General features: G+C 41.2%; 1 protein-coding gene across 2 annotated transcripts in view; it reads left to right on the top strand.

Annotated features, from left to right (window-relative positions):
* ERBB4 (erb-b2 receptor tyrosine kinase 4) overlaps positions 1 to 26567 on the top strand; it is a 590650-nt gene that overhangs the window by 459428 nt on the left and 104655 nt on the right. For both annotated transcript variants that reach the window (XM_054515325.1, XM_036387293.2), the window contains exons 17-19: positions 12872 to 13004; positions 15608 to 15730; positions 17531 to 17629. In XM_054515325.1, the coding sequence (XP_054371300.1) occupies positions 12872 to 13004; positions 15608 to 15730; positions 17531 to 17629 (355 nt within the window). The remainder of the gene's footprint in view (positions 1 to 12871; positions 13005 to 15607; positions 15731 to 17530; positions 17630 to 26567) is intronic.

Consider the following 26567-nt stretch of genomic DNA (forward strand, 5'->3'; position numbering starts at 1 on the left):
AACCTCAGTGAATGGTTCCTTAATAATTCATTAATATTTAATACATAATAAATCAGAACTAAATCTTGTGGTCTTACTTCCAATCTACCTGTGCAATGTAGGATTGGTTACTCTTAGAAGAATTAACATGACAAATGTATTAGAGTTGAGAGCCCAGCCCAGACTTAATTCTCTGCAGTTTGGCTTACTCCTTGTGGCTTTACTCAGGTGTGAAGGAGCTGCAATTCCTGCATGAAGCAGCAAGCTCTTGGCTGGGGTTCTTTGGAACATTTTGCTTTTCATTGCCTGTTTAGCATCAGTTTTCTGGAATGATGGAGCATAGAACATGTAATGCAGATGAAAATTTGCACATTAACATTACCTTTTTTTGTTTGTTTTACACACTAAAATATATGTTTACTTCTCAGTTAAATTGCAACGGTTTTCCCGGCATTGGATTAAAACTAGCAGATAACTTTTTAATGATGATAGTATAGTTGTCTGTCAGTCCTTTTCCAGGAATGGAAATACCAGTGTTGAATTTGATACTTTACTAGTGTGTAGCAAACAGTACATGAGTTAAAGTAATTAAACAAGCTGTAGGTTTCAAGGAATTAACAAAGTCCTGACTTTGGTGCTGTGTATAGGAAGTTGTACCTCAACATTTACCAAAGGTGGAAGCATCACCACAAATACCAGCAAGCATTCAGGAAGAAGAGAGCATTAGGAAATCAAGCCATCAGACAAAATTACTTAGTCTTACTATAATTTTTTCCATGCTGTAAAGTAAAGTAAAAGACTGGGAAAATGTCATGTAAATTATCTGTACCTTTGGGTAGTAGTTTCAAAAAACTAAATTCAATTTCTAATGGGAAATGTGAGCTAATACTAAACTCATTCCCTATGCCTGCCCTCTCTTTGTTAGTTCAGCTTCCTTTGCATCTCCTGTCTGTAAAGTAGAGGTATTTTGCCTCTTTTCTCCCTGGTTACAGGGGTAGTGGAGAGAGTTGAACAAGAATGTAGACCCTGTACCTTCAAAAAACTGTTTTCCCAGGAATGTGTGTTGGAGAGGCTTTAGAGAGGAGCCATTGGAAATAGTACTTTGTGTCTTGGAATGAAGTTTAGGAGCTCAAACAGCTAAAGGTTATTTTGGCTGAAAGTGAAGGGAGATTCTCCTCTAGAAGTACCCAGGTAAGAAGACCAAGATTTGTTGAGGATGGCACTAAGTCTAGCAGATGGAAAAGGAGAGTTGGGTGTCTGTCAGATATAAGATGGGTGAAATTTGAGAGACATTCAGAGCAGCAAAATGCCGGTGCATTTCTAATGAAGGTTATTAATCCCTGGAATGCTTTTCTGTGGTAATGTTTTCTTCTCCAGCACTAGACTTGTGAAATCAAGACTGGGAATTTTTCCCTGCTAGCAAGATGAGTTTGTGCTGAGCTTGGGGGCAGAGGGTGGTGTGGCTCCTCCTGCCATGGGACAGGACACTCCAATGTCTGTGACAATAATTTCCAGCTGTGATCAGCTCATGATCTAAGCTACAAAGTCCTTTAAATTTTGACTCTGAGTACTGAGTTGGACAGAGACAAGCAAATCCAGCTGCTGAATCCTGAGCTTTGGCTCCTGACAGCTGTGGGTGAGGCACAGAGTTCCACATGACTTTACACAAGATTTCTGTTCTGTTCACACATGCTTGCTCATTACCAGTTAGGTCAGGTAAAATTCTCAGTTTTCAGACTGTCCTTTTCTAGGAGAGATGAGAAACTCATTCAGATCTTATCTGTACTTTTGTCAAAAAGCTTCATGCTTTTTTTTTCCAATCTGATGTAAATTTTTAATGACACCATTTTCACTTGCTGGTGAACAAGATCTTTTGCAGACATATTGGCTGTTTCATCAATAGAAGATAATGTTGAAAATCATTTCTGTGGTTATCTGAGATTGAACAAATGATAAAACAGGCAAGGAAAGATTATGGGATAATGTGAAGAGCAGGTGCTGGCTAGTTCTGATTGAGCTTTTCTTTGGCAGAGGGTTGTGAGGAGGTGGCTCTGTATTTGCCTGTTGTGTACATTTCTCAGCAGAGCTGGTAGTTTCTCATTCTAGAGAGTTGTGGCATTTATGAAGAAATCTGAGAACAAATACAACCTCATCCTCAGGACAAAGGCCAAGCTTTGGTTAAACATGGTCCAGTCATGACATAATCCCTGATTTGTCAATGATATGAAGTTTTTCTAGTAATACCTAAAGGAAAACTCTCTGAAATGCAATCAAGCTTTTTAATGAAAAGTGTGAACTTTTTCCTCATACAATTTGTCTTGAACTCCCATTACTCTGCCTGTGACATAGCATGTCCTTTGGAAACACAGGATTTCAAAGCAATACACCACTGTTGGGCACCTCTTAAAATGCTCACCTGGATTTTTATGACATGTTCTTACTGTGTTCACTGTTCCACTTTAACTCAGAGTTCTCTACTTGTAAATCAAATTATGTTTAGATGTGTCACTGAAATTAGGTAGTACAGATATGTCTTAGAAGGCACAGAAGCTGTAAATGACCATAACATGGGTGAAAAGAAGTGGTGATAGCAGAAAGTAGAAGGAAGCAAAAGTATGGAAGATGTAGATTTATTAGTTCCCATTTCTTTTGCTCAAGTTAATCCTGCAAGGTTAGAGTCTGTAGGCCTAATGTCAGTGTAGGTCAGCTGAAGAGGAGGCAAGACACTGCAATCCCTGCTTTTGGTAATAAATTGGTCAGAAAATGATGCTGGGAACACAGACCAGGGTATGCAGATCCTGTAGGCTGGTTGGTCAGAAGCAAAGAAACTGCAATGATGTGGTAGACTGGAGAGGGAAGATGTGTAATTCCAGAATTACACATGTAATGCTGCAGCATGTCAGTGGCTAAACCCATTTCCTCCAAGTTCACAGCAGGCTGGAATCAGCCATGGGGATGTTTTCAGTTCATGCCAGTGGTGTCTGTATCCATGAACAGAGACATTGCTCTGCTTGAGTGAATAGCCTTCCTTAAAAAATATGTGCAAATTTGAGAAGTAAATCACATCTTTCCCTGCCCCTAATGGACTGATGAAGGGAAAAAATGAAAAGGTAAAAAGTATTCCTGCATTAAAATGGACCACTAGTTGTTAATATGCATAGTCTCAATCACAGCAGGGATAATAGGCAAAGAACAGATTGAGGAGATAATATCCTTGCTTTAAAAGTGTCCCATCTCTCATGGATGTGCTTTTCCCTCCTTCGTGGCAGGGATGTCCTCTGCATGTGAATAACTTGGTGAAGTTCAGTGCTGTCTCACTTCAGCTCTGGGTGAATTCTTTCTGCTTCCAGTTCCTGGATCAACCAGTGGATCAGGGCTGCATATTCTGAACTTGGGGGTGTTTGAGTCAACTATTAATCAATGGATTTTTAAAATAGGGGAGCAGTTTCTAGGAAACTTCCAGTGAGAAGAAGGGTATCACTAAGAAAGCAAGCCAAAACCTACAGCTGTATCAATATGGTTGGATATATTCTCCCAAGCTTTTATCAGCCTTGTTGTGCTGCAAAGTACTTAAATACTTCAAATACATAAATTTTTGAAGTGGAATGAGAAGCAATCCCTCTCTCCCTCATGACACAGGCAGGGGCAAAAAAAAGGTATTGAAGCCTTCTCTCTCCTTGTTTTGTTTTATTTTATTTTATTTTAGTGACCTCTAATGAGCTTCAGATTCTGTGAGATCTAAAAGGCACAAAAACTCACCAGGATCCACTACCTGCCAGAGTACTGGTACTTAGGTTGGGGGATTTGGTGGAATGGGGAAAGGAAGGGGGTTGTGACTGGAAGAGGAAAAAGAGATTTTTAAGCTGGATCACCATTTCCCCAGATGCTTGGCCTGTTCTGTTCTGGAATTTTAGCAGCTGTCAGAAGATGAGTTTATTTAACATTTAAAAGCTTCACAGATAAAGCAGTAAGTTCTGGAATGTTCTATTATACAGAAATTTGGGGGAAGGATGAGCTATTTTACTAAATTCTTATTTATCTCAATGTGGGCTGTACTTTACTGCAAAACAATCCTAATAGAAGAGCAGTTGGAGAGTCGGGGTTGCTCTTAGCATGACCCTCACCATGAGCTGCTTTCCTAACTCAGTTCTCTCTGTCACTGTGGAGGTGGTGGGAGGCTGCTGTGTGCACAACCACACCCATCCCCATGCTCAGCAGAGCTGAGATGATACTCACAAAGGGGCCAAGGTTTCCCCTGGCTCCTTTACAGCCCCTGGAGAGGATGGGATTCCTTTGGCACGCTGTGGATATGGAGGAGAACAGTGACAGTGGGTGAGTTTGGAGCTTCTGTGCTCAACTTTTCTTCTTAGAATGGCCTTTGGGGAAATGCTGGCTCTAGAATTAAGAGGAGTTGCAAAATACTCCAGAGTTTCTCTCTGCTTCGTTTGGTAATATAAGAATGACTGATAAGTTATTAACATAGAAGAACTTTTTGGTTTCTCTGTTAACATAGAGAAATCTTTTTGGGCATAGTATCATATAGGAGGTGATCCTGTATAAACCTATGTCAGGAACAGGATATCAGTTCTATATGAGCTTTTTCCCCAGTAAGCAAATGGGGTTTTCTAATGATTGATGTAATTTGTGTAGGATGTTTAGACAGTATGGTATTCCAGTAAAATAATAGTGATAAATCCAAAAGCAGCATCAGGCATACTCAAAGAAATTCCTTATACTCTGCTCTTTATCTGCCTTCAATTTTCCTCCATATTTATGAGCGTTGGCTGCATTTCTTCCCTGCTATGCTCCACAAAGATAAATTCTGCATATTTAGAACTCAAGTGATGAGTAGCTAAAATCTGTGTTGAAGCTAACAGCATCAAGGCCATTGCTAGTGTTCTAATAAATGCCTCAAATACTCTATTTATATAAACATGCCAGTGCAGTGTGAAGTGTGACTGTTTTGATTTAGGCTTTGAAGGAAAGATTTTTATCTGTGGGTGTGCATGAATGTACATAATACATGAAAGATATGGATGCATATTTCCAAACACATCCTGCTACAAATCCTCCATGCACTCTCATCTCAAGCATAGGTCCAAAAGATGCTTCAAAGCCACCACTGGTTAAAAAACCTCTGCTGAAACCCTCATAAGCTCTTATTACAGAACAAATTATTGAATATGACAAGAAACTTGAAGATGGGAACACAGTGTGATAGTTCTGTTCTCATCTGTTTGTCATGTCCCATTTTGTTATCATAGAATCAGAGAATGGTTTGGGTTGGAAGGGACCTGAAAGATGACCTTGTTCCACCCCTGCCATGGGCAGGGACACCTTCCACTGTCCCAGGTTGCTCCAAGCCTCATCCAACCTGGCCTCGAGCACTTCAGGGATGGCGCAGCCATAACTTCTCTGGGCAACCTGTGTCTCAGCACATTCACAGGGAAAAATTCCTTCCATATATATGATCTAAATTTCCCCGCTTTTAGTTTTGATGTTTTGGTTTTTTTCTTCTGCCAGTGTCCAGTGCTGAACCTTAGTCTGTTCCCTTCTGTGCAGGGGCTTGTTCCCCTTGGAGGGGTGCTTGGGCAGAGGTTGGGGCTCTGTTCAATGTACAGATTTTTTTTTTTCATAAAGGAGAAACATAAGTCATAAAGAATTCAGAGAAAGGAATCTGGTTCAGAATGTCAGACTTGGTCCACAAGTACAGTCTTTGGAGGCTCTCTACTGTGACATACTCCTGGAGCTTGAGAAAGCAAATGCTTGCTGTCCCAAATACTCAAAGCTGGAACAGGAAGCAGTCCAGTCTTCTCAACCACTTAAACAAAATATCTGCTCTGTGCTCCTTTAGTCTTCTGAATGAGTACTTCCAGGAAAGACTGGCATTCCAAAAATCAGGCACATATAAAAACAGAGATAAATGCATTTTCTGAAGAAAGAAGTTGATTTGGAAAATAAAGTAAAACTGAAGGACATGAGGTAGAGAAACCTTCTTGCAGCTCCTTAGAGGTAGACAATCCTCGTGTGCAGTCTACAGGCACAGTCACGTGTGGGTTTGGATATTTCTTCTGTTGAATAGCTCAATTTCAGCAAACACTTAACTGAACTTAAGTGAATTACAAGCACTTTCCACTAGTGGAATTAAAAAAGTGTTTAAAAAAATAACAAAAGGAAGAGCACAATATTCAAACAATTTTTCTCCTGATAGTTATTTAAAATACTCCTAAACATTCCTTCATGATCTCTATTCTTTGTATTTATAAAAACCTATTGCAGAGCAGAATGTTCCAGTTTTGAGCCTGGTGTCTGCTAAGGAAGGCAGGAGCCTCTCTTGAAATAGAGAATGTAAACCCCTTCCCTCTGAATTATTGTAATTTTGAAAGGGGCTCTCAGGCAAAGATATGGGAGTAGGAATAACAGTTCTTTACAGGACAATTAAAAATACAAATGCCATAGTACAAAACACGACTGCCAGAGTCAGAACAGGAGCTGACCCCCTGTGTGTCAGGGTGGTGGCACAGTCCCATTCCATGGTGGCTCAGCCCTCCTGCAGTGCCAGCTGTGGTTCTGCTGGAGCAGGGATCCTGCACAAGGGGGGAGTTTTCCTCTGAAGCTCCAGGGCTGCTGGAGATGGGCCTGGTGTCCCTCTGGGAATGCAGGGGAGCAGAAAGCTGCTCCTCTGGGAATGCAGGGGAGAAGAAAGCTGCTCCTCTGGGAATGCAGGGGAGAAGAAAGCTGCTCCTCTGGGAATGCAGGGGAGAAGAAAGCTGCTCCTCTGGGAATGCAGGGGAGAAGAAAGCTGCTCCTCTGGGCATGCAGGGGAGAAGAAAGCTGCTCCTCTGGGAGTGCAGGGGAGAAGAAAGCTGCTCCTCTGGGAGTGCAGGGGAGAAGAAAGCTGCTCCTCTGGGAATGCAGGGGAGAAGAAAGCTGCTCCTCTGGGCATGCAGGGGAGAAGAAAGCTGCTCCTCTGGGAATGCAGTGGGCAAAGGCTGCTGTGGTGTTCCCAGGGTCAGATTGTATCCAGGTAGGAATGCTTGGCTCCTCCCCTGGGCGGAGCATCTCCCAGTGGGATGATGGAATTTGATCAGCCATGCAGGGACACTCACTGGCCATGAACAGAAGAGATCTCCTGGAGGGAGGATTGGTTGTGGAAGGGATAAAGAAAACTGCCCCATGAACAGAAGAGACCTGCCCCACCTCTGACAGATGGGGATGGAATACACAGCCCCAGGCACATCTTCCAGCCCAAGACAGAGCTATGGTGTGTATTGTCCATGTGACCCAGCTCCCACTGGCTGTTTTGGTACAGATTTGATGTGGGTTCAGATTTCCTGTGTTCCTCCAGGAATTTAACAGGCCCTGCCATGGGTTGTGCTGCTCACTGGTGCCTCTGGATGTGACAGTGAATGAACAGCAAACAGTGCCACAAAGCAGGCCATGTTTCTATTGGAGAAAAGTGTGTTTTCTGGATGAATAATTTCATGTGCACAGGCCTGATGAGCCACTGACTGCCACTGGTTGCAGAGCAGCAGGCTGAGTTGATTGCTTCTAACAGGAATTCTTTATGCAGGGAGAAACTCCTGCAGCTAATGCTGATAGTTTTGATTTCAGAGCAGTCCATCAGCATCCATGGTCATTACAGCTCTAGTTTCCTTTATTTAATGCAAAATATTATTGTTTGCAAAGAAAATGGGAAATATGACAACTTTATAAAGCAGATTGCTCTTTTACTTGCTGAACTGGCTTCACCTGTGAGTTCAGTCTAGTGGATTTAACTGGCTTTGTGTCACAGATAAATCAATCTACATTATGTGGGGCCTGACTTGGCATATTTTAAAAAGAATGCTAATCTGTTTATTTAAAGCACAAGCCTCAAAACAGAGTCACTCTGTAAGCTCTTAACAATAACATTTTTTTTAAAGTTCAGGCAGTAAAGAAAATTCTCAGCCTAAAAATGGCAAAGGTGCAAGAGATTGTATTGGGACTTTTCAGTTTTAGAGGAGGAGAAGCCCATAAAAAGCCTTGATATTGATGCTGTAATCCCAGAGATTTCAGTAGTTATTCCTAGTCAGATGTATTAAAAGGGAGTTAATATTGAGAGTTCTTAGTAATTTAGAGTGAAAATGTAACAGAGTGGTAGTTCTAAATTATGCCAGTCAGATTTAAAACCATTTCTTAAGACATCCATTGTGCACTGTGTGTGGTAATAAAAATGTCACAGATTGTGAATCAATACATACTAATGTGCAGAATGTTAGGCTGTAATAATTTTCAAAGCTCTACTTAATATTTCTTTCTTTATCCTCATTTACTTTGCTGAGTGAAATGGGGACTCCTACATTGTTAAAAAAGAGGTATGAGTAGAACATACCTTTACAGGCATTGATACAAGAACCAGTATGGGTAAGAAAAAAGCAGTTTTGTCAACAGGTACATGTTTGTCCACATGAGCCTTGGCCAAAGTGAAAGCTGTGTCTCCTCTTTAGTGATATTTAACTGCTAAGTGCACCCAGACACAGACTGCAACCCTCAGGTGATTTTCCATATTGAAAAGTTGTGGCTAGTTGACAGTTTGCCCATCTTTGGATTAAATGTGGAATTGGTAGTAATTGTGTAACTGTGAGATCAGCTGTGAGTTAAAATTTGTGTTTACTCCTGATAAAAACTCCCAGTCTGCACATAAATAGGGCCATTTATCAGTATTCAAACACCCTCCGATTTGGAGGGGAGAGAGGGGAGGATGCCTTGTTCTAGAAAAGAGTATACAGCAAAGCAGTCCTGGTGAGAATAACATCAGGTGAATCCTTGCCACCCCTGGGTGAACACCAGGCACTCTGGACCTTGTGGCTGTGGAACTTAGCACAGCAGAGAGAGCCTGGTGAAACATCCACAAATTTGCTTCCCAGCCCAGCTGTTTATCTTGTGTATTTTAAATACTGAGATTATCACTACAGGATTAGTAGAATCCATCAGATCTCTGAAAGGGCAGCTTCAAAGCTGGCTGAACCCCCACTGATGGAAGTGGTGAGGAATGCAGAGTGTGGGAAGCATCCATCAGGAGAAAATAATGCCTTGATAAAACAAGGATTTGTGAGAAGGAACTGCTTAGCAAACACTCAAGGTTGTAATGACTCCTGTTTGGATATGCAGATAAAAACTCCAAGCAGGAGGAAGCTGATACAGGAACTTGGAGCCTTCTAAGAGCTTGGCTTCAAAGCTCAGTTTCTTTACATCTCAGACCAGATGGGTCAGTGCCAAGGATGGAGAAGCAGGTGGTGTTTGTCAGCTTTACTCCATGGACCACAGCTCCATTTCCTCTCCCCTTTCTGCAGCACTCTGCAGTCAAGAGTGTGAGACCAACCCTGTACTTATCTAAATCAGTAATTAGGCTTTAATATCTGATCTCAGGGCACTGTGGGAATTGCAGGTGTCCTGATCTTGTGGAGTGCGTGGAATGGTGTGAGCCCTGCTGCAGAGCATCCCTGTCCATCTTGGAATGCTAACTTTGAACTCAGTGTCAGCTTTGGTGTGTGGAAGTGGGTGTTAGGTGTTTCTAAATGTGAAAACACGGTACCCTTTAGAAAAGAAATAGATATATATTATTCATTTCTCCTAAGGGAATACTGGAATCTTTCTTTCAACTTTCAGCCACAGATACACAGTTTCTAGTTTAAGAGGCAGGATTTTCATGTTATGGGGTTTTTTTCCCTCCCACAGCCTCCCCAGCTGATGCCTTTTCCACTTATTAATTGGTATTCTGTCCTCAGTTGAGGGAGGGATGTGGGATAGCAAATTAATTATATGGGGTTGAACTATGATTCAGGGCCATGTTTCTTGGACTGCTAAGCCTGTTTTGATGAGCATGAAAATCCTGAAACACCTAGCAGAGATTGTTTCCATCCTCTGGAGTAGATTTCCAGTGTGTAAAGGAAAGCAGTGGCTGTATCAGGAGTTTCCTGTTGGTGGGTTAGTGGTGGAGCTCTAAGAAATGTGAGCCAGGACTGACTTTTGGCTGTCCATTAATTATGCTGGGCAGGCAGGACTGACATGGAACTTTAGCTTTTCTGAGCCTTTTCAGCCCTCCATGCTTTTTAAAATTACTTTAACATGATGGGGGCTTTTGATAGTGCATTTTTTGTCTTTTCATCAGCATTGCTCGTGGCATTAGTTTTAAGTGGGCAGCAGTCTGAGGGGGCAAATGTCAGGAATTGCAGTCATGGAGGTGGCTGTGGGACAGTCATGTAACAAAAGTAACTGGATTAAGCCCTTAATGCCACTAGAGAAAAGGAGATTTGTGTGCCCAGCTGCCTGTGAAGCCAAACAGTTTGTTAGGTGCATATGCAAAAAAGGATTGGATTAAAAAAAAACCAAAATGGGAGAAGGTTTTGTGACTTGAGCAGCAGCTCTGATCAGTGCCACCTTGCAGGGATCTGTGTTGAACAACCCCAGCAGTGGCCCAGCAGAAAGGTAAACAGCTTAATGGAATTCATCAAGGTATTACAGGTAAGGCTCTGCAAGCATGAAAATAAGCAGAGAACTGAGGCAGGAGAACTGATATTAGCAGAACAGAGAGAAAAAGCAAAGTCAACTCAACAAACACGTGAAAATAACCCCAGTGAGGGGGTGGCACCCTGAAAACTGGGCTTAGGAAATAATCCAGGTGTGGTTGAAAGCAGTGTGAAGTGATAACAGGGAGCTGTGGCTGCAGAGACTTGGCATCTGGTCCTGGAGCAAATAAACCTGAGTTGTTGACTTTGGGGCTTAGCTCAGTAGCAGAGAGAGGAGAAGCTGCTGGGTATGTGACCACATCCAAGGCTGGGGTGTTTGTGACTTACAGGATTTAATGCAAGGGTAGTGGATTTGGGAGTCAAGGCAATTGATCACTATTTGAGTGGAAAATGCTTTTTTTAATGTATTCCACTGATTTGTTTAGCATTTAAATACATTAGTGCATTGCACATTGTACTATCCCTTTCACACTTCTTTTTTAAGCTTGCTTGATAATATGTTTAGGTGGTACCTCCTAAAAATTCAGGTATAATATAGCATATTTCACATTAGCAACTAAAATGCTTGTTTGGTAAAGTCATTGAAAATTATTCCTTTTTTTTCAGTTACCTGCTAAAAATGAGGACATTGTTTCAAAGTCAGTGAGAGTTCACATGAGGAATCATGAAGATCCATTTTGAACCCCCCTTGTACTCTATAACAATAGAAGAGCTACAAACTTGATTTTATTTTCTTCATTACTTATTATGTCCCCTTTAGAACCATTTCTTTATTATAGTCTATCATGTAAATATTATTTGGACTACTTTTAGAGTACACAGTACTATAAAACTCCAATTACTTACTTTGACAACTGTTATGTTAGTTATTAATATGTACTTTAAAGCTGAGAGTTCTCCTGCCTGTTTAGTCACTCTGTGGTTTGGTGGTGTTTGTTAAAAATTATATGACTGCTTATACAGCATAAAAATGAATTTAAAAAATTCCTCTGCTCAAGAGCATTAGGCAGTACAAGCTCCCTAGGAGGCTTTTGGTGGCCAGTGTTTTTCATAATTGCCTGTTAAAGAGTTTCTTGCAATGTAGCAAGACATGTTAACAAAGAGGGGCATTGTTTGGGGTGGATATTCCAGATTCTTTAGCTCTGCACTCAAAATCACAGAGTAACCACTGGGGTTAGAAAGGACAATGTATTTACGGAGGAGGAGGTGGTACTGGACTCATGTTCCCCAAACACCATAACCCATTTCCCAGCCTGACAACATTCCCTTTCCTTTATTTGCAAGCTTAGAGTTTCCATCATGAAGTCTGTGAAATGCAATAGGCCTTTGTGGTAATGTGTTTACCCTGGGAAAAAGTGGATATAAATAACTAAATTTAAATACTGGATGTGGGAGGGTGAGGCTTTCTCAGTGGTAATGTAGACACGCCTTCATGCACCATACCAGGTGAGATGGCACTGCTTCAGGAAAGGTTGTAAAAAGAAGAATAAAGAAAGGGTTATATAAAACAATTTAGTATTTCTGAGGGAGACTCTAAAATTTTCTGTCGCTGTGTGGTACATTTTTATTAATAGGCTGTAATGTACCTTTCATCATCATTCAGATGTAACTGAGGGAGGCTTTTAGAGAACAGCAGTGACATTTCCACAGTCTTGACAATAGTTAATCTATGTCCTGCACTTACCAGGCAATGGTTTCAGCACCATTGTACTCTGCAGTTGCATGCTGGGGTTTTACCCATCTTTTCAGCAACTCTGCAGCCACTGTTGGAGGGATGTTAAATGCTCTGAGTGTGTTCATTGTTGGCAAGTTGTTGGTATGCTGTGAAAATGCTCAATTGAAGGTACTGCTATGAGTTTTTCTCTGGAGGGAGCCTGATTTCTCCACTGCCTGTGTAGGTGATCTCCACATCTTGCCTGTGAAGTTCCCTCTCACTTCCTCCATGCTCAGGAAGGCACATTGTGTTGCTATTCTGGGGTTTTTTCATGGGCTTGTTTTCCCCTGAATGCAAGAGCCCATGAGTTGATGGGGGTGGAGCCAAAGTCAGCACAGGCAGATCTCTCACAGGAACCTGCAGATACCTATGTCCTCATTTTGCCATTGCAGATTTGCATTTGCCATCAAAGTGCATGTTGTGTTTCCTTGTCCACACGACTCCTCACATGTGCATGGGGGTTTGTAAAGAAAAATGGAATTGGCATAATGATGAAAAACAAGCAAATTCCTACCATGTGTCAATGTGTTTGCCCTGACTTTCCATCTGGGCTGGAATTCATAAGGCAATTAATGAACTTTCCACGTGACTGTGTTTTATGTACCCAAGCACTCTTTGGTCTCTCACCCCTAGCTGTGGAAGTAAAGTCTCTGATTCTGATTGCCAGAACCCCCCTGATTGCTGCTGGAGTCATTGGTGGCCTCTTCATCATCGTCATCATGGGCCTGACGTTCGCCGTGTACGTACGGCGCAAAAGCATCAAGAAGAAGAGAGCGCTGAGAAGGTTCCTGGAGACTGAGGTGAGCCTGGGCTGCTCCTCACAGGCTGTCTGGGGAGGTATTCAGGGCTGCTCTGCTTTTATATTAGACATGTTCAGGTCTTCCCTTACCTGTAGAAATCCTTCTGCTTACCTGTGCAGACTAAGCTGGTTCAAGATGCTGCTTTTCTGCACAAGTACTGATTCGTAGCTTCTGAAGACCAGGAAAAGTTTCCTACCTGATTTCTCAACTCCCATCCTGCTCTCCACTGAACTTCTATCCCAGTTCATCAGTACATTTAGCAGCTCTCATGCTTAACTATTACAGGGTTTCATTCTGGCCATATTTAGATTGACTTTTAAGGCTAAAGTAAGTTCCTTCAGCAAGCTCTGGCACAAACTTCATGCTTAAAGGCAGATGTTGTAACTTGCTGTTTTTCCAAGTGCCTACAATACCTTTGTAGTCCAGATTTTGACAAAATTTTGTAGTTTCAGATTTTGTAGTGCAGATTTTGTCAAAGCCTTGTAATAATGATCAGTAATAATAATGTATTTTATTAAGCCAAGATACTCCACAGAGCTTAACCAACTGAAGTCCACAGTTCTACTGGCAAAAGCATGTAGCAGAGCTATAGCAGAGTGCTGTCATGGCTCCATCCTGCTCTTTGAAGTGTCACCAGTGAAGGGGGCAATCTAGGAAGTATATTTAAATATAACATTAAATGTAGGTCTATCAGCTACTGCAGTGGTCATTACTGCAATCTCCTCAGTGCAATATTTGAGACACTTTGCAGGTGATGGTATTTTTAAATTAGGGTGCCCCTTTGTGAGATAATAAAGCTTGGAAATGCTGTTAGCTAGTGACTCTTTGATAAGGCATTATTAACAGTGCTGTTTTCTCTTCTGTTCCAAGGGTCTGCTCCCACTCAACTCCACTGTAGAGCCTGGAAGTAAATGATTTATGCATCCCCAGTCTGTTTGCACAAGTATCTCCATGTTTGGCTAGAATTTGTGTTGCTTGTTAAACACTGTTCAGCTGTATAGAAAGCTTAACGATACTCAGTGCCTTTAAATGAATAAATCTTGCCACTGTATCAGCCCATACTTAAGCATAAATTATTTTAAGCAGGTGGTTCTCCTTGCTTTGATGTCCAGATTTCATTTTTCATTTGGTCAGATAAAAGCTGTGGCTGGCAATAGTCCTGAGGGACCAGGGCCTCTACTGAACATTTGGGGAAGCTGCTGTTTTGGCTGAGAAACTTAAGATTAAATCAGGAGCATCCTGAAATAAACACACAAGCAATTAGCTTTAGTTGAAGTCTCTCTTTCTAATTGAAGGCTCTAACAGGACTTACTCTTCCCGTAGATCATTCTCCATCAAACCCTACAAGCCTGGTTTTAGATCCCCACAACACGTCCCCACCTCTCCCTGCCATTCCTGTGCTGGTGGACTGTGGCACAGAACCTCTCTTCATCCTTCACAAACTGAAAATACAGAAGTGTGCTGCTAGTATGCCTAATTTTATTTTAAAGCAAACCTTTCTTTCATGGTATAAATACTGAACATCTAAAGTGGGAAGGAGGAAAGAGAAATCACTCAACTTGTTGCTGTTTGGTTTTGTTCTTTCCTTACCTGTTAATTGCCAGGTACTGGTATTTTTACTTGAACAAAACTAATTAGTTTGGTCAACTAATTAAGTAGTTCATGGTGCCCAAAGAGCTGTCGAAGTAGTTCTCAAACTGCAGAGCATGGTGCATTTAGCCTTGTAAATAGGCAGCTTTGAAGTGCTGCATTGTTTTCAAACCTATTTGAGTAGGAGAAGCTCTGAATTATTTTCCTCATCCTGTGAAGGAACAAAATGTTTTTCATGTGTTGTATTGAGTATTGTGCTCTACGTGTATTTTTAATTTAGTTTTAAAGAAACGTTTTTCTGGCAGAGATGGTATGAGATCTAAGAGCATTTTTAACTGAATGTGCCATTGTGGCTCATTTACAAAGTTTCTTGGGACATCTTGAGGAAATTGTTTAATTGCAGTAAATTAGTGGGTGTTATAAATTAGTTGTCTGCTCTAAGGTGTTTTCTCCCTAAAGCTGTCTTCCTGTGTGGTAAAACAGAAGTTCAGAAAAACCATCCCTTCCTCAAGACAGAATAAGAATGTGATGAGCCGTTTAGTCCAGGCCATTAAAAAGAAATATGGCCAACTTAAAAGACACTAAAATGGGCAAAAATAGGATGTGGTACACTGATAATAAATGCTATATTTCTGTCATGTTGAAAATATTTATACTGCCTCCATTATCAAAAGTCCTTGGATGTGTTACTCTGACACCAATTCAATTTGCAGTTCATAATTCCATCATGTAGTTTCTGGTGGAAATTACTGCTTTTGAGTGAGGACTTGCTTTATCAGGTCTTGTTGTATTGCACTACCACACATGGTTCTTACAAGGTCTCTTGGTTTCATGGCATTGCTTGTTGGCTTTTGAAGATGAAAAACCCCTCCAGGAGTTGGCAGGGCAGAGGTCAATAGATCTCCTCCGCTGTCTTATCCCAGAATTTCCGTGGGTTGGTTATGGCTCTCAATATGAACTTGTGATGGGTCTCCATGATGAACAGTGTTTGGGAGTGTTGGTTTTCCTTGCAGCTGGTGGAACCCTTGACCCCGAGCGGCACAGCACCCAACCAAGCCCAGCTCCGCATCCTGAAGGAGACAGAGCTGAAGAGAGTCAAAGTCCTGGGCTCTGGAGCCTTTGGAACAGTGTACAAGGTGAGAGCCTTCCCCACACAGCCGTGAGTGCCCTCTTTTACCTCTGGAGCAAGCAACTTCTGCATTGCAGCAGGGCAGCCTGTGCCAGGGGTGGTTCCTGAGCCCTGCAGAGCAAGGACACTGGAATTGTGTGCAAGGAACTCATCTGTTGTATTAGCAGGGAAATGTCCCAACAAAGGAATGATGCATCTGACTCCATGTTCTCAGAAGGCTCATTTATTACTTCATTATACTATATTATATTAAAGAATATTATACTACACTAAAGAATACAGCAAGGATACTTACTGAATGCTAAAAAGATAATAATGAAAACTCCTGACTCTTTCCAGAGTCCTGACACAGCTTGGCCCTGATTGGCCAAAGAGTCAAAACAATTGACTGCAGAATCCAATGGAACAATCACCTGTGGGTGAACAATCTCCAAACACATTCCACATGAGCACAACACAGGAGAAGCAAATGAGATAAGAATTGTTTTCCTTTTCTCTGAGGCTTCTCAGCTTCCCAGGAGAAAAATCCTGGGCGAAAGGATTTTTTCAGAGAATGTGAATGTCACACTCATCCTCAGCATCAAATGGTGACACGCAAATATTATTTCTTGGTGAGCAAAGACATGTCAGCCCCAGTCATTTTTATGTGCCAGAGGGCTACCCAGGCTGGACTGTCCTGCTGGCAAAGTGCAGCTCCAACGTTTGCCCTTCTGTTCTTACCTTAGAACATCTTTTATCATATTCCAAATTTTGGAAAGATGGATAAACGCTGTCTTTCATTTCACAAGTGTCACCTGGGTCTTGCAACAGCAATAATACCTAGTAAAAACAATGCCATTACCTACACTTCTTGTTTCTTCCATTTAAACAGAAAAGATGAGTTACTTCAGGGCACCCTTTAACAACTGGGATGTGAGAGTGGAACCCACAATGGAGAAAGTATTTCAGTTAAAGAAGTATTTATTTTTTATGATCTGTTGGTCATGTCCAGATCTCAGAGGGATGAACTTGGGCTTAGGGGTCAAAGCAATTCCCCAACCCTTTGGGAGCAGCCCAAAGCTGCTAAATCAAGGTGGTAGGTCAGAGCACCTGCATGTGTCCTCAAACAGGGGAGGAAAGGAAGGAAGCACAGAGCAGGTCACTATAGCTACACGGTGTTGGAATAGATTTATAAATAATGAGATTGACTATACTTAGGTGATAATAAAGTGATAGAGATGGAAGCCATGAGGTTGACAAGAAAACAGCAATAGTCAAGAATGATGAAAAAGTAGCCCAGGACAGTTTGTGAATTTTAAATTTAAATTTCCTTTTTAGCCACCTAAGTTTTTGATCCTCAGGTATTTAGTAATTAGACAAACAGCCCATAATTTTTTCACTCTAAATCTATTATTCTCAGGATGTTCTGTTACTTCATGATGTTATGATCTGCTGATAATCAGTTTTGAGAGTTTACTAATAGCTTCAAATGTGAGCATCAGAATCCAGACAGAAAATACACATTTTTGTTTAATTGTATCCAAACCAGTATCAGAATTTTATTTCAGTCACTAGAAAATGTGCATCATGCCATGCTGCCATTGCTCTTTACAAACCCTGTTGTGGACAAGAAATTCAAATGTTTCATTTTATATCAGAGTTTAGTTTTGATGTAAGAAGTGCTTCATGGATTTATATTTTTTGTACTTTTGTGTATTCTCCATTCTGTGATCTGCATAATATGACAGAATGTGTCAAAAGAACTGTAACTCTGAATCAAGTTTTTCTGATTGTTGTCTTATTAGTCTTCATTTTTTTCTTTTTCTAGGGGATCTGGGTCCCTGAGGGAGAAACAGTAAAAATTCCTGTGGCCATTAAGATCCTTAATGAGACCACTGGTCCAAAAGCCAACGTGGAATTTATGGATGTAAGTAAGACACAAGCAGTATTTTTGGGTTTTGGCAGGGGTGGTGTCTTTCTGTAGCCCACAGAGGCTTTAAAGACAAATTCCTGTCAGTTTGATTTCTTTATATTTAATTGTACACAGTGCCTGGCAGGGCTGGGTTTTCTACTGCACGTTCCCCAAGATACTTGGAGTTTTCCAATAATTTGTTTTTCTGTCAGTATCAGACTAAAACTCCTCTGTCTCATGGGCCAGATATTGTATCTTTCTGTGGCAGAAAAGCCATGGAAGAGAGAGCAGGAGTTGCAGGGGAGGATCTTACCATGCATGCAGGTCTGTATTGGTGTAGAACTCAGAGGAACAGAAATTCAGCTCAGTTTTCCCCCACTTTGGTGTTCCAAGACTCTGGGAGCTGGTAGCAGCAGCAAAGCATAACAGGGAGAAGGGGAAAATTAAAATATGCTGGATTTAGAAGTCCTTTTGCTTTACTAATCTGAAATACCATGGATAAGAGGTCAAGATGGTAATTTCTATGAATGTTCTATGATCACAGAGGCTTTGCACTCAGTTTTCAGCTCTGTGTCAAGATCAAGGCTTACTGACACCATGAATCTTTATGTCTTATTCAGTGACAATTTTTTGACAAGTCATAGAAATTTGCACTCTTTTTGTAGGTCCCTCTTGTGAACTTAAAAATTGCATGTGACTTTTAAGTCTTGCTGGTCTGTTCATTGTGTAGGCCTAATTTGTTAGCATTAATGAGACTGTAAGCCACTAGGAGAAGGCACTCCCATTATTGTATAGTCTAGTCTTCCACCTAGAAGTGAACAGAAATGTGCAGTTATGGATTTATGTGTTCCAGACAGCTGGTTCATGTCTGAGTTCTTAGGCAGTTGAAGGAAGGCTGTGGAGAGGAAGGAATTTCCTGTGTTTTTTGCAGAGTGCTGCACATTTATGTTGGTTAGATCATTTCCAGCCTCGATGATTCTGTCATTCTGTGGTTCTGTTGCATTCAGTAATCATTTTGCACAAATAATAAATTTAAAAAGGCAGTTTTGGCACTGTTTAAAAGGAACTAATTGCACTAAAGGGATAACAAGTATTAGATACTTTTGCTTAATAGACAAAGAGTCTTGCTAATAATAGAGCTGCTCAAAGAGAAGAGGTGAACTGGATGTCAGTGGTCAGTCAGTGATACAGATGCCAGCCTAAAGGTACTGTTATCACTGTGTGGAACTGAGCAATTTGTACCAGATCAGGATCTGACCCCTGATCTGATAGAGAAATAGCAGTAATAGCTCCTCCTCTGATACTGATTAACCTTGAAGCAAAGAAAACATAAGGTCCTTGGCAGAAGGCAGAGTTGCTTGTCTGAGGTTTCACAGCTCAGCTTAGGTCAGTTTAGTTCACTGGACCATACTTCCCCCCACTGTTTGCATCAGAACATCTGATAAATGGCTCAGAAATGAAGAGACTTTGGGGAACTCTGGAGATCTTTGGCTTTACAGTTACAATAGGAAAGGTTTCTCTTTAAATTAATAGTTTCTCCCAAGTCTCTGACCCAGTGGCTGCAAGATGAGAGAAAAGTTAAAGTTGTTTTGAGTTCTTGAGGTTAAAAATAACCCTTAGGTTGTTTTTAATCATAATAAAAAAGAATTAGACTTCATCATTAGTTGATACAAATGGTAATAAGGAGAAATAATATGTTTTCTATCAGTGCTGCTTTTGATATACATGCAGTGATTTGTAATCCTTTTCTGTACTGCATTGATGAAGATGATTAAATTTCATTCTTGTGAAATAATTGCTCATCCAATTATACAGAGGTTCTTGCCATCCTTACCTCCTAAACCAGTTGTTTAGTTTCTGAAATAATACATTTTTAAAGAGAATGACCTAAGCATTATTTATTGTTTTAATGCAACTACTCCTCCCTGTCCCCAAAAAGACATAGTTTTAAACATTTAAAAATTTAAGCTAAAATTTAAATTATGAGGACATAACCTAAATATCTTTCACTGAAATGTGAGTTAGAGTGAAAAAATGTGTTTTACTCAGTGTCACTTCAAGACTTTAGTCAGTATAAAACTGGATACTTTTTTCTCATTTTATAAGGAAATATTCAAATGTACATCTGAAAGCAGAATGCATCAGTTGTACTTCAGTAAAAAGAGTGTTATGAATAATGATTGTTGGTTAAAAGCACTTGTGTCATATTTTGAAAGGTATATAGGTGGCTAAATGCCACTGTGAGCGAGGTGGGGTTAATTCTTTCTTAAAAAGGGTCTGCCAGTGTTGGCAGTGAATGGGAAGAGGAGGTTGGTGGGAAGGTGTCATTACATGAGTCACACCCTTGGCTTTGTAGGTGTGCTTTTGTCACCAGTTCTTCCTGGGTTGGGAAAGTCCTTGTACCTGTAAATAAAAGTTAGCATTCCTCTTAAAAAGGCTCTGGAAAATGGAAAGCCTTTGGTAAGCAGCAGTTTGGGTGCAGGGGGAGTATTTGGGACACTTCAGTGGATGTGGATGTTAGTGGCACTGCCCATAGACCTGCTGAAAACTTCTGATGCTGGAAGAATGTGAGTCTAAAAGGGCTCTGAGCTCCTGAAATTCTGCTAAACTTTATGCTGAAGGAGTAAAGAAAAGCAATTTGGCTTTGGCTCCTGGGCTGTCCCTTCAGCAGCCTGCAGCCCTGCTAATGGAGCAGTAATGACTGCAATGATATAATGCCTGATAGCAGCTCTGCTGCTCTGGCCAAGCACCTCCCATCAGGAGATGGTGGATTGGCCATCATCCAAAAGCACAGCCCTTATTTGGGATTTTTCTTTTGAGGGAGCCACACCAGAGTTAATTTTCCAGGCTTTCTCCACCCATTCCCAACTAGCCCTTTCCCTTTGCTCCCTGTGTTTGTCCCTGGATTTATCACTGCAGTAGGTCTGTGTCTGCTACAGCAATACAAGCTGCAATCTGCTGAGTAGCCTGGACCAGGGCAGAGCCAGATTGCACAGGAGGCCTTCTCTGGATTTATTTTCACCACATACAGGTTGCTGTTACTCTTTTGTCAAATATAGGTTTACCCCATTTCCCCACATCCTTCTGAGTGTGTATATGGGATAATGTCTAAAGGATTTTTCCCTCAGCATGGTTATGTGCTTAAGTTGCAGGGCAGAGTTTCTGCTCTGGCAGGTCCCCAAAAGGGGCTGGAGTTTGAATTCAGAGTGCAAGTGCTCTGCCTGCAGCTGTGTCTGGCAGGGGGTCACCAGCAAGAGCCAGGGGCATCAGGAGGAAGCTCAGTCCTGCTCTCACCCTAAGGCTGGGAACAGAATTTATCATGGTCCTGAGTTTTATGGAGGGAAGAGAATCTTGCAGTGAGGAAAACAGGCAAATGTGCAGCTGAGAGGCTGCTTTATAGCTGAACAGGGACTTACAATTTCACTTGGGAAAACAATTTCACCTTCTCAGCCTCCATTTGTTTGACTGTTATGATTGTCTGCTAAGTCAAGTAGCCATTGGCCTGGTCAGATGGTTTAACATCAGCCCAGATACTCAACTGACAATTTAATAAATTCTAGAGACATGCTGCAGTTGGAAAGCATAGCAAACAGCCTTTGAGGCTGAAAACAGGTCCTTAAAAAACTTGTCATGGGGAAACAGCCAGCTGGTGAGGGCCTTTCCTCTAAGCTTGATGTTTCCAGGATGTAATCCTATGAGCTGTGGCTGTGTCCAGGATTTTGATCCACTTACAAGTTTAATCTATCCTCCTTGAGTTTAAATGCTCCATTATCTGTTAGAATATAATTAGAGGCTGCAAGCACAAGTCAGCATCCACAGAGTTCCTTGGGAGTCCCTGAGCTCATTGAGATGAAGACAGTTTGACTGATGGTGGTCAGCTGATATTGGGCCAGAAGCTAATAATAGAAGGCAGTGCTGCTTAGCTAGGTGAGAAAGTTAACTTGGGAAAAATTAAACTGAAGGCTTTGGGATTTATGGTTGGAAATAAATTTCCCATTCTCATTTGTTTCCTAGTAAGAGAGCTTCAGAGGCAGTTGGTTTCTTTTATGGTTTTATAATTAAGATCTAGAGGCTTCCTGGCTTGGTCCTGTGCTCACTGCAGTTGCTGCTGTCTGCAGTGGCAGCACTTGGAGTGTGGGAGGACATTTGTCACACCAAGTGCAGAGGTGGTAAGTGACAGTGACCTCCACCAGACATGTAGCAAGCAAATTAAAGCTGCATGTAGGGGACTGACACCCACATATTTTATTTATGTCTGGCCTAATGAACTAAATGAATAAATCACTCAGATGTGCTGCAGAAACAGCTTTTTCTAAATTGTATGCCTGTCTTACAGTAAAGACAAGCCCTCAGCTTGAGGATATCAATATCAAACTTATCTTCAGTTCAGAGGATTGAAGACCAAAAGAATTATGTAGCTGACTAGAGAATTCTTTCTCCTGTTCAGCTGAAACCCCACAGAGATATGGATAAGCCTAGATGCTTGCTTTGTTTTCTCAAGTATGTCTAGATATTTGAGGAAGTTCAGGTGAAGAACGTGAGAGAAGACTTCACTTTTCTTGGTGTCCACTCTTGGCTTCAGACATAGGAAGGTTCTAGGCTGAAGTTTTTTGGTTCTTTGCTTGGCCCATGGTGGCATTCATAGATCCCTTGAGGCTACAGACACTCTGTGATACACAATTCCTCAGCTGACACATCTGCATTTGTCCTCAGCCTCTTTGTAAGATCCTGCCTTATGTGACTATGAGGGTGACTGGTTAAACAATTTTTAGTATTTCAAAAATTAAATAAAGCTACATATCTTTTAGTATTACTATATAAGTATATAGTAATATAAGTTAAATATTTTTTAGTATTCTGTGTACACATCATGCTCATGCCCAGCCCAGTGTTTGATCCAGGTCTTCAACAGACCATGTAGATGCTCCTAAAAGTCTGAAAAGACATTGCTACCAACAGTAGCTGGATCCAGACATTCCACTGCCTGCCTGGCTGCTTGGGAAATACAACAGAGTTAATCTGAATCTCAGTTGAAAGGGCAGGTTTAGGATCAAAGGAAATCCTTTATGGCAGCAGTGAGACATTTTTCCTTATCCTCTTTTGCTGTCATTTCTGTGCACATCCTCCTTTCCAGCTGTCTGTGAGCACTGCCTGGCTCTGTGTTCCACTGCAGCTCGAACAGGTTTTCACTCCATCATGTCAAGCTGCAGGAGGTGGGGGGCAAGGGGTGACATTAACCCCTGTGATTGTAGGAGTTATGTACATAACCCCTGTGATTGTAGGAGTTATGGACAAAACTCCTGTGATTTTAGACCTCCTTTTGTGCACCTGCCCCTCCTCCCCACTGGTGCACGGTTTGAGTGTGAGCAGAGACACTTCAAGGGGAGCTCTCCCTATCAGTCTCAGGCACAGGAGCTCACTGGGATGGCAATTACCATTTCCAGCTTGTCCAGAGATGCCAGAAATCCAGCTGTCCTTGAGAATGCTGCATACCATGCACAGGCCCCCAGAGTGCTCAGCCTCTGCAGAAGCTGGAAATCTGAGCTCTGATGAAGGTTAGCTGCTTTTAGTCATCTGGAGATTAACTGTTTCAAGGCTACATTTCTGTTATTTCCATCTCAAGCAATATTTTTTCTTTAAAATTGGCTTCAGTAATTTTCCCCTTCATAGTGTTTGAGAATAAGGTGTGTGTGTAGGGGGGGTTAATTTTCCATATGCAGGAGCATGTGGCTGTGTGGTGAAAGTACATACACAGAAAAGATGGGTTACAAGCACAGACAGACAAGCCAGACTGCCTGGAAACAATTCTGCTGGCATAATACCCTAACTGGAAAATGCAGTGAGGGAAAGTTGAGTTTGCCTGCTGCTGGTGGTGGGAGAAATCTGAGCCCTGCTGAAATCCATGGGAGCTGGGAATTGGCCAGTGAATTCAGCAGGGCCAGGACCTCACCTCAGAGTAATCCTTCCAAGAAGTCTGCCACAGGTTTAAGGAAGAATCCCATGCTTTAGTGAGGGACTGACATTAGGAGCTATTCCTAAATGAGTCAGGAAGTGCATTCAGATTCTCTTTGTTATGGCAGTTGCAGAACTCTTTATTTCAGCTTTGCAATGCTCTATGATGTGGAAACCCTGCATAAGGTTGGGTAAATCTGTACATGGGAAGAAGATGAGGTGGGAGTGTTTATTTCTTCACAAGGAAATATAGCTGTGGATTAACTGAAGTTATTAAAGGGTCTAATCAAATTCAAATATTGAATTTGCAATATCAAATGCAAATATTCTAGCTGTAAAGTGTGTATGTGTAAAGGAAGCATTTTGAACTGAGATGTTGTATTACACTCTGTATTTCAATGTATAAGGCACCCCAATAACAGGATTGATACTTTTCTCCTTGGTATGTACTTTTGGGCTTGGTTACTGGAACATGAAGTGAGTTATTTGCTTGGTTGTTTATGTAATTGTTCTGAAGGTCAGGATCAGAGTTGCCAGTGTTTTATCAGGACACAGGAGGAGAGAGGTCTTTTGAAAAAGTGTTAGAAATTGAACAGGCAAAGGATGGGAATATTAAAAAAAATAAATGCAGAGAGGTGGTGCTGTGAGTATCATAAGTGGTACACAATAGTTTAATTAGGGGACTTAATCAGGAGCTTATGGGATTTGTATTTCCACTGTGAGTTTTCTGTTGGTCTCAATACCATGTGTTTTGTTGGTTTTTTTTTTTCTTGGCACTATGCTGTACATTTCCACCCTTTACCATGGGTTAGATCTGGGCCTGGGTCAGAATGCTCTCCTCCAGCTTCTTATCATCCTGGACTTACATGCTTGTATCTAGATGGGGCTTTTAGGAGAGTAATCTTCCAGGCTTCAGTAAAAATTTCTGTTGGATGCTGTAAAGCCATGAATTCTGGGGACTTATCCCAAGAGGATATAATGCCTGCAGGTGTGGGGCTTTTCATCTGCACAGCCAGTGGTTGGTGGTATTTAAGGCAGAGGGGAAATGTTCCTCTGCAGGCACAGATCCTGCTGGAGTGGAAGGCTGTAGCTCACAGGCTTGTCATTACAAACAGGAGAAACAGATTTCCTTAAACAGCAGCAAAGTGTCTGGAGATACTGGCATTCTTCTCACAGTCTTGCTGAGATCCAGATGCAAAGTGCAAATAAGAAATAAATGTGACAAAACATGGTAAAATTATTAAATTAAGGAAAATAAGGTCTTTTAATAATGCTTGATATGTTACGAGAAGAAGCTGACACAGATATCCAGTTTTAAAGCAGATTTTGTCTCTGAAAACAGGGTGACAAGTGTTGCCTTATCACTAAAATGGAAAACCTGTAGTTAAGAAATAGCTTCACATTCTTTCTCTGTGCCTCCAGCTCCTGTTGGCAATATAAAACAGGCACACGTTAATGTTTAAGTTCCTAAAGGGCACTGTCTATGCCAGAATGTTGCCAAACTGCTAAAAAATGCAGGGTTTTATGGGACCCCTGTTAATAAAAGAGAGGTACTGTTTCCACAAGCTTAACTGTTATGCATCCCAAACAAGCCATCACTGGTTTGAGGTTAATGGCAGATCTAATGAGCTGCCAAGTCAACTTAAAGTTAAGGGAGAACAAGGCTTTTTATGTTGTAAGGAGAAAAAAAAAATCCATATATACACACAAATGATCATGCTGTGACCATTTTTAATAGGAATGTAAGGGTACAGAAGCACAGGCTTATAGGAGCTGAATTTCAAGTATCACTGTCAAAATACATTTTCCCTCCAAATACTGTAGTTTGCAGTGCTTCTCCCTCAGTGCTTTGTTGCAAATAACCCCTCAAAAGTTGTTTTCTGTGCCTCAGCACTGATCCAGACAGCTCTGATGCATCAGCAACTGTCATAGATTTATAAAAATAATTAACATCTGCTTGCATTAATATTGTACCTATTGTTTACAAGAGCCAATCAGATATTCCTACTGCTGCTTGTGATGGAAGAAATAAGACAGAAGAAGGTGGTTCCTGACTTGCTGATAATATTCTGCCAAGACTTTTGAGCTATCAGTGTAATAATTGGGATAAACAGATCCATTTGAGGTCACACTGGGGCTGGTAGTCCACAGAGCAGCAGATGCTGGTTGGAAATGCCTGGTCCTTCTCTACTGAAGCTGTAGCTCCAAAAATAAGGAGATTTTGCAGAGCAATATTTTCCATACTAACTATGATAGTGTTGCTTCTTGTTGTGGTAATGCAGCATCTCTTGGACCTGATGGAAGTGTGGTGAGATTGTCCCTGCCCTGGAAGGTACTCAGTCAAGACAGACACAACAGATGAAGGAGAGAGGAGTAATTATTACTATAGCAGTTTAAAGATGGAACTCTGAATTGCAACACAGATCCCATAACCTCTGAGAAAATTACTTAATTTTTTAAATTGATTTTTAATTATCTTCAGGTTTTAAATTACCTTAGGATGTTTATGTAGACAAGCAAATACTATGTGAGGTTTTTTTTTTTCAGACAAAGCTGTTTTATCAGTTAAGAATGTGTCTGAAATGTTGTTTTCATTAGCTTTTTCCTAGATCAGGTGTTTCAAAAATGCTGAATGGCACTTGATACATAAAGCAAATTGTCTATTAGCAACAGGAGAGGGAGAATAGGTATTTTTCCCTCTTAGTTACTTGCAAGGTGAATACAAGTGTATCCTGAAGGTTTCTGCTTCATCTAGAATACCAGGCTTTTAATTACAGAGGTGAATAAGCATGGTTCAAACTAGAATTGCATAGATTTCTCATAGGCCAGGGCCTGTTTTTATCTTCATGTTTTACATGACAAAAGACACAGGAATGTTTAAGGAAGTGTGGTTATGTGGATTTTTGAGCTGTGCTGACAAATTGCAGCTTGGAAGGCTCTCCTTGGTGAGCTTGCTCAGGTAAATTCTGAGACGTGGAGCAGGGCAAAGGTAGGAAACAGC

Source organism: Molothrus ater, chromosome 7 (assembly GCF_012460135.2).
Source record: "Molothrus ater isolate BHLD 08-10-18 breed brown headed cowbird chromosome 7, BPBGC_Mater_1.1, whole genome shotgun sequence".
NCBI classification, from domain to species: Eukaryota; Metazoa; Chordata; class Aves; order Passeriformes; family Icteridae; genus Molothrus; species Molothrus ater.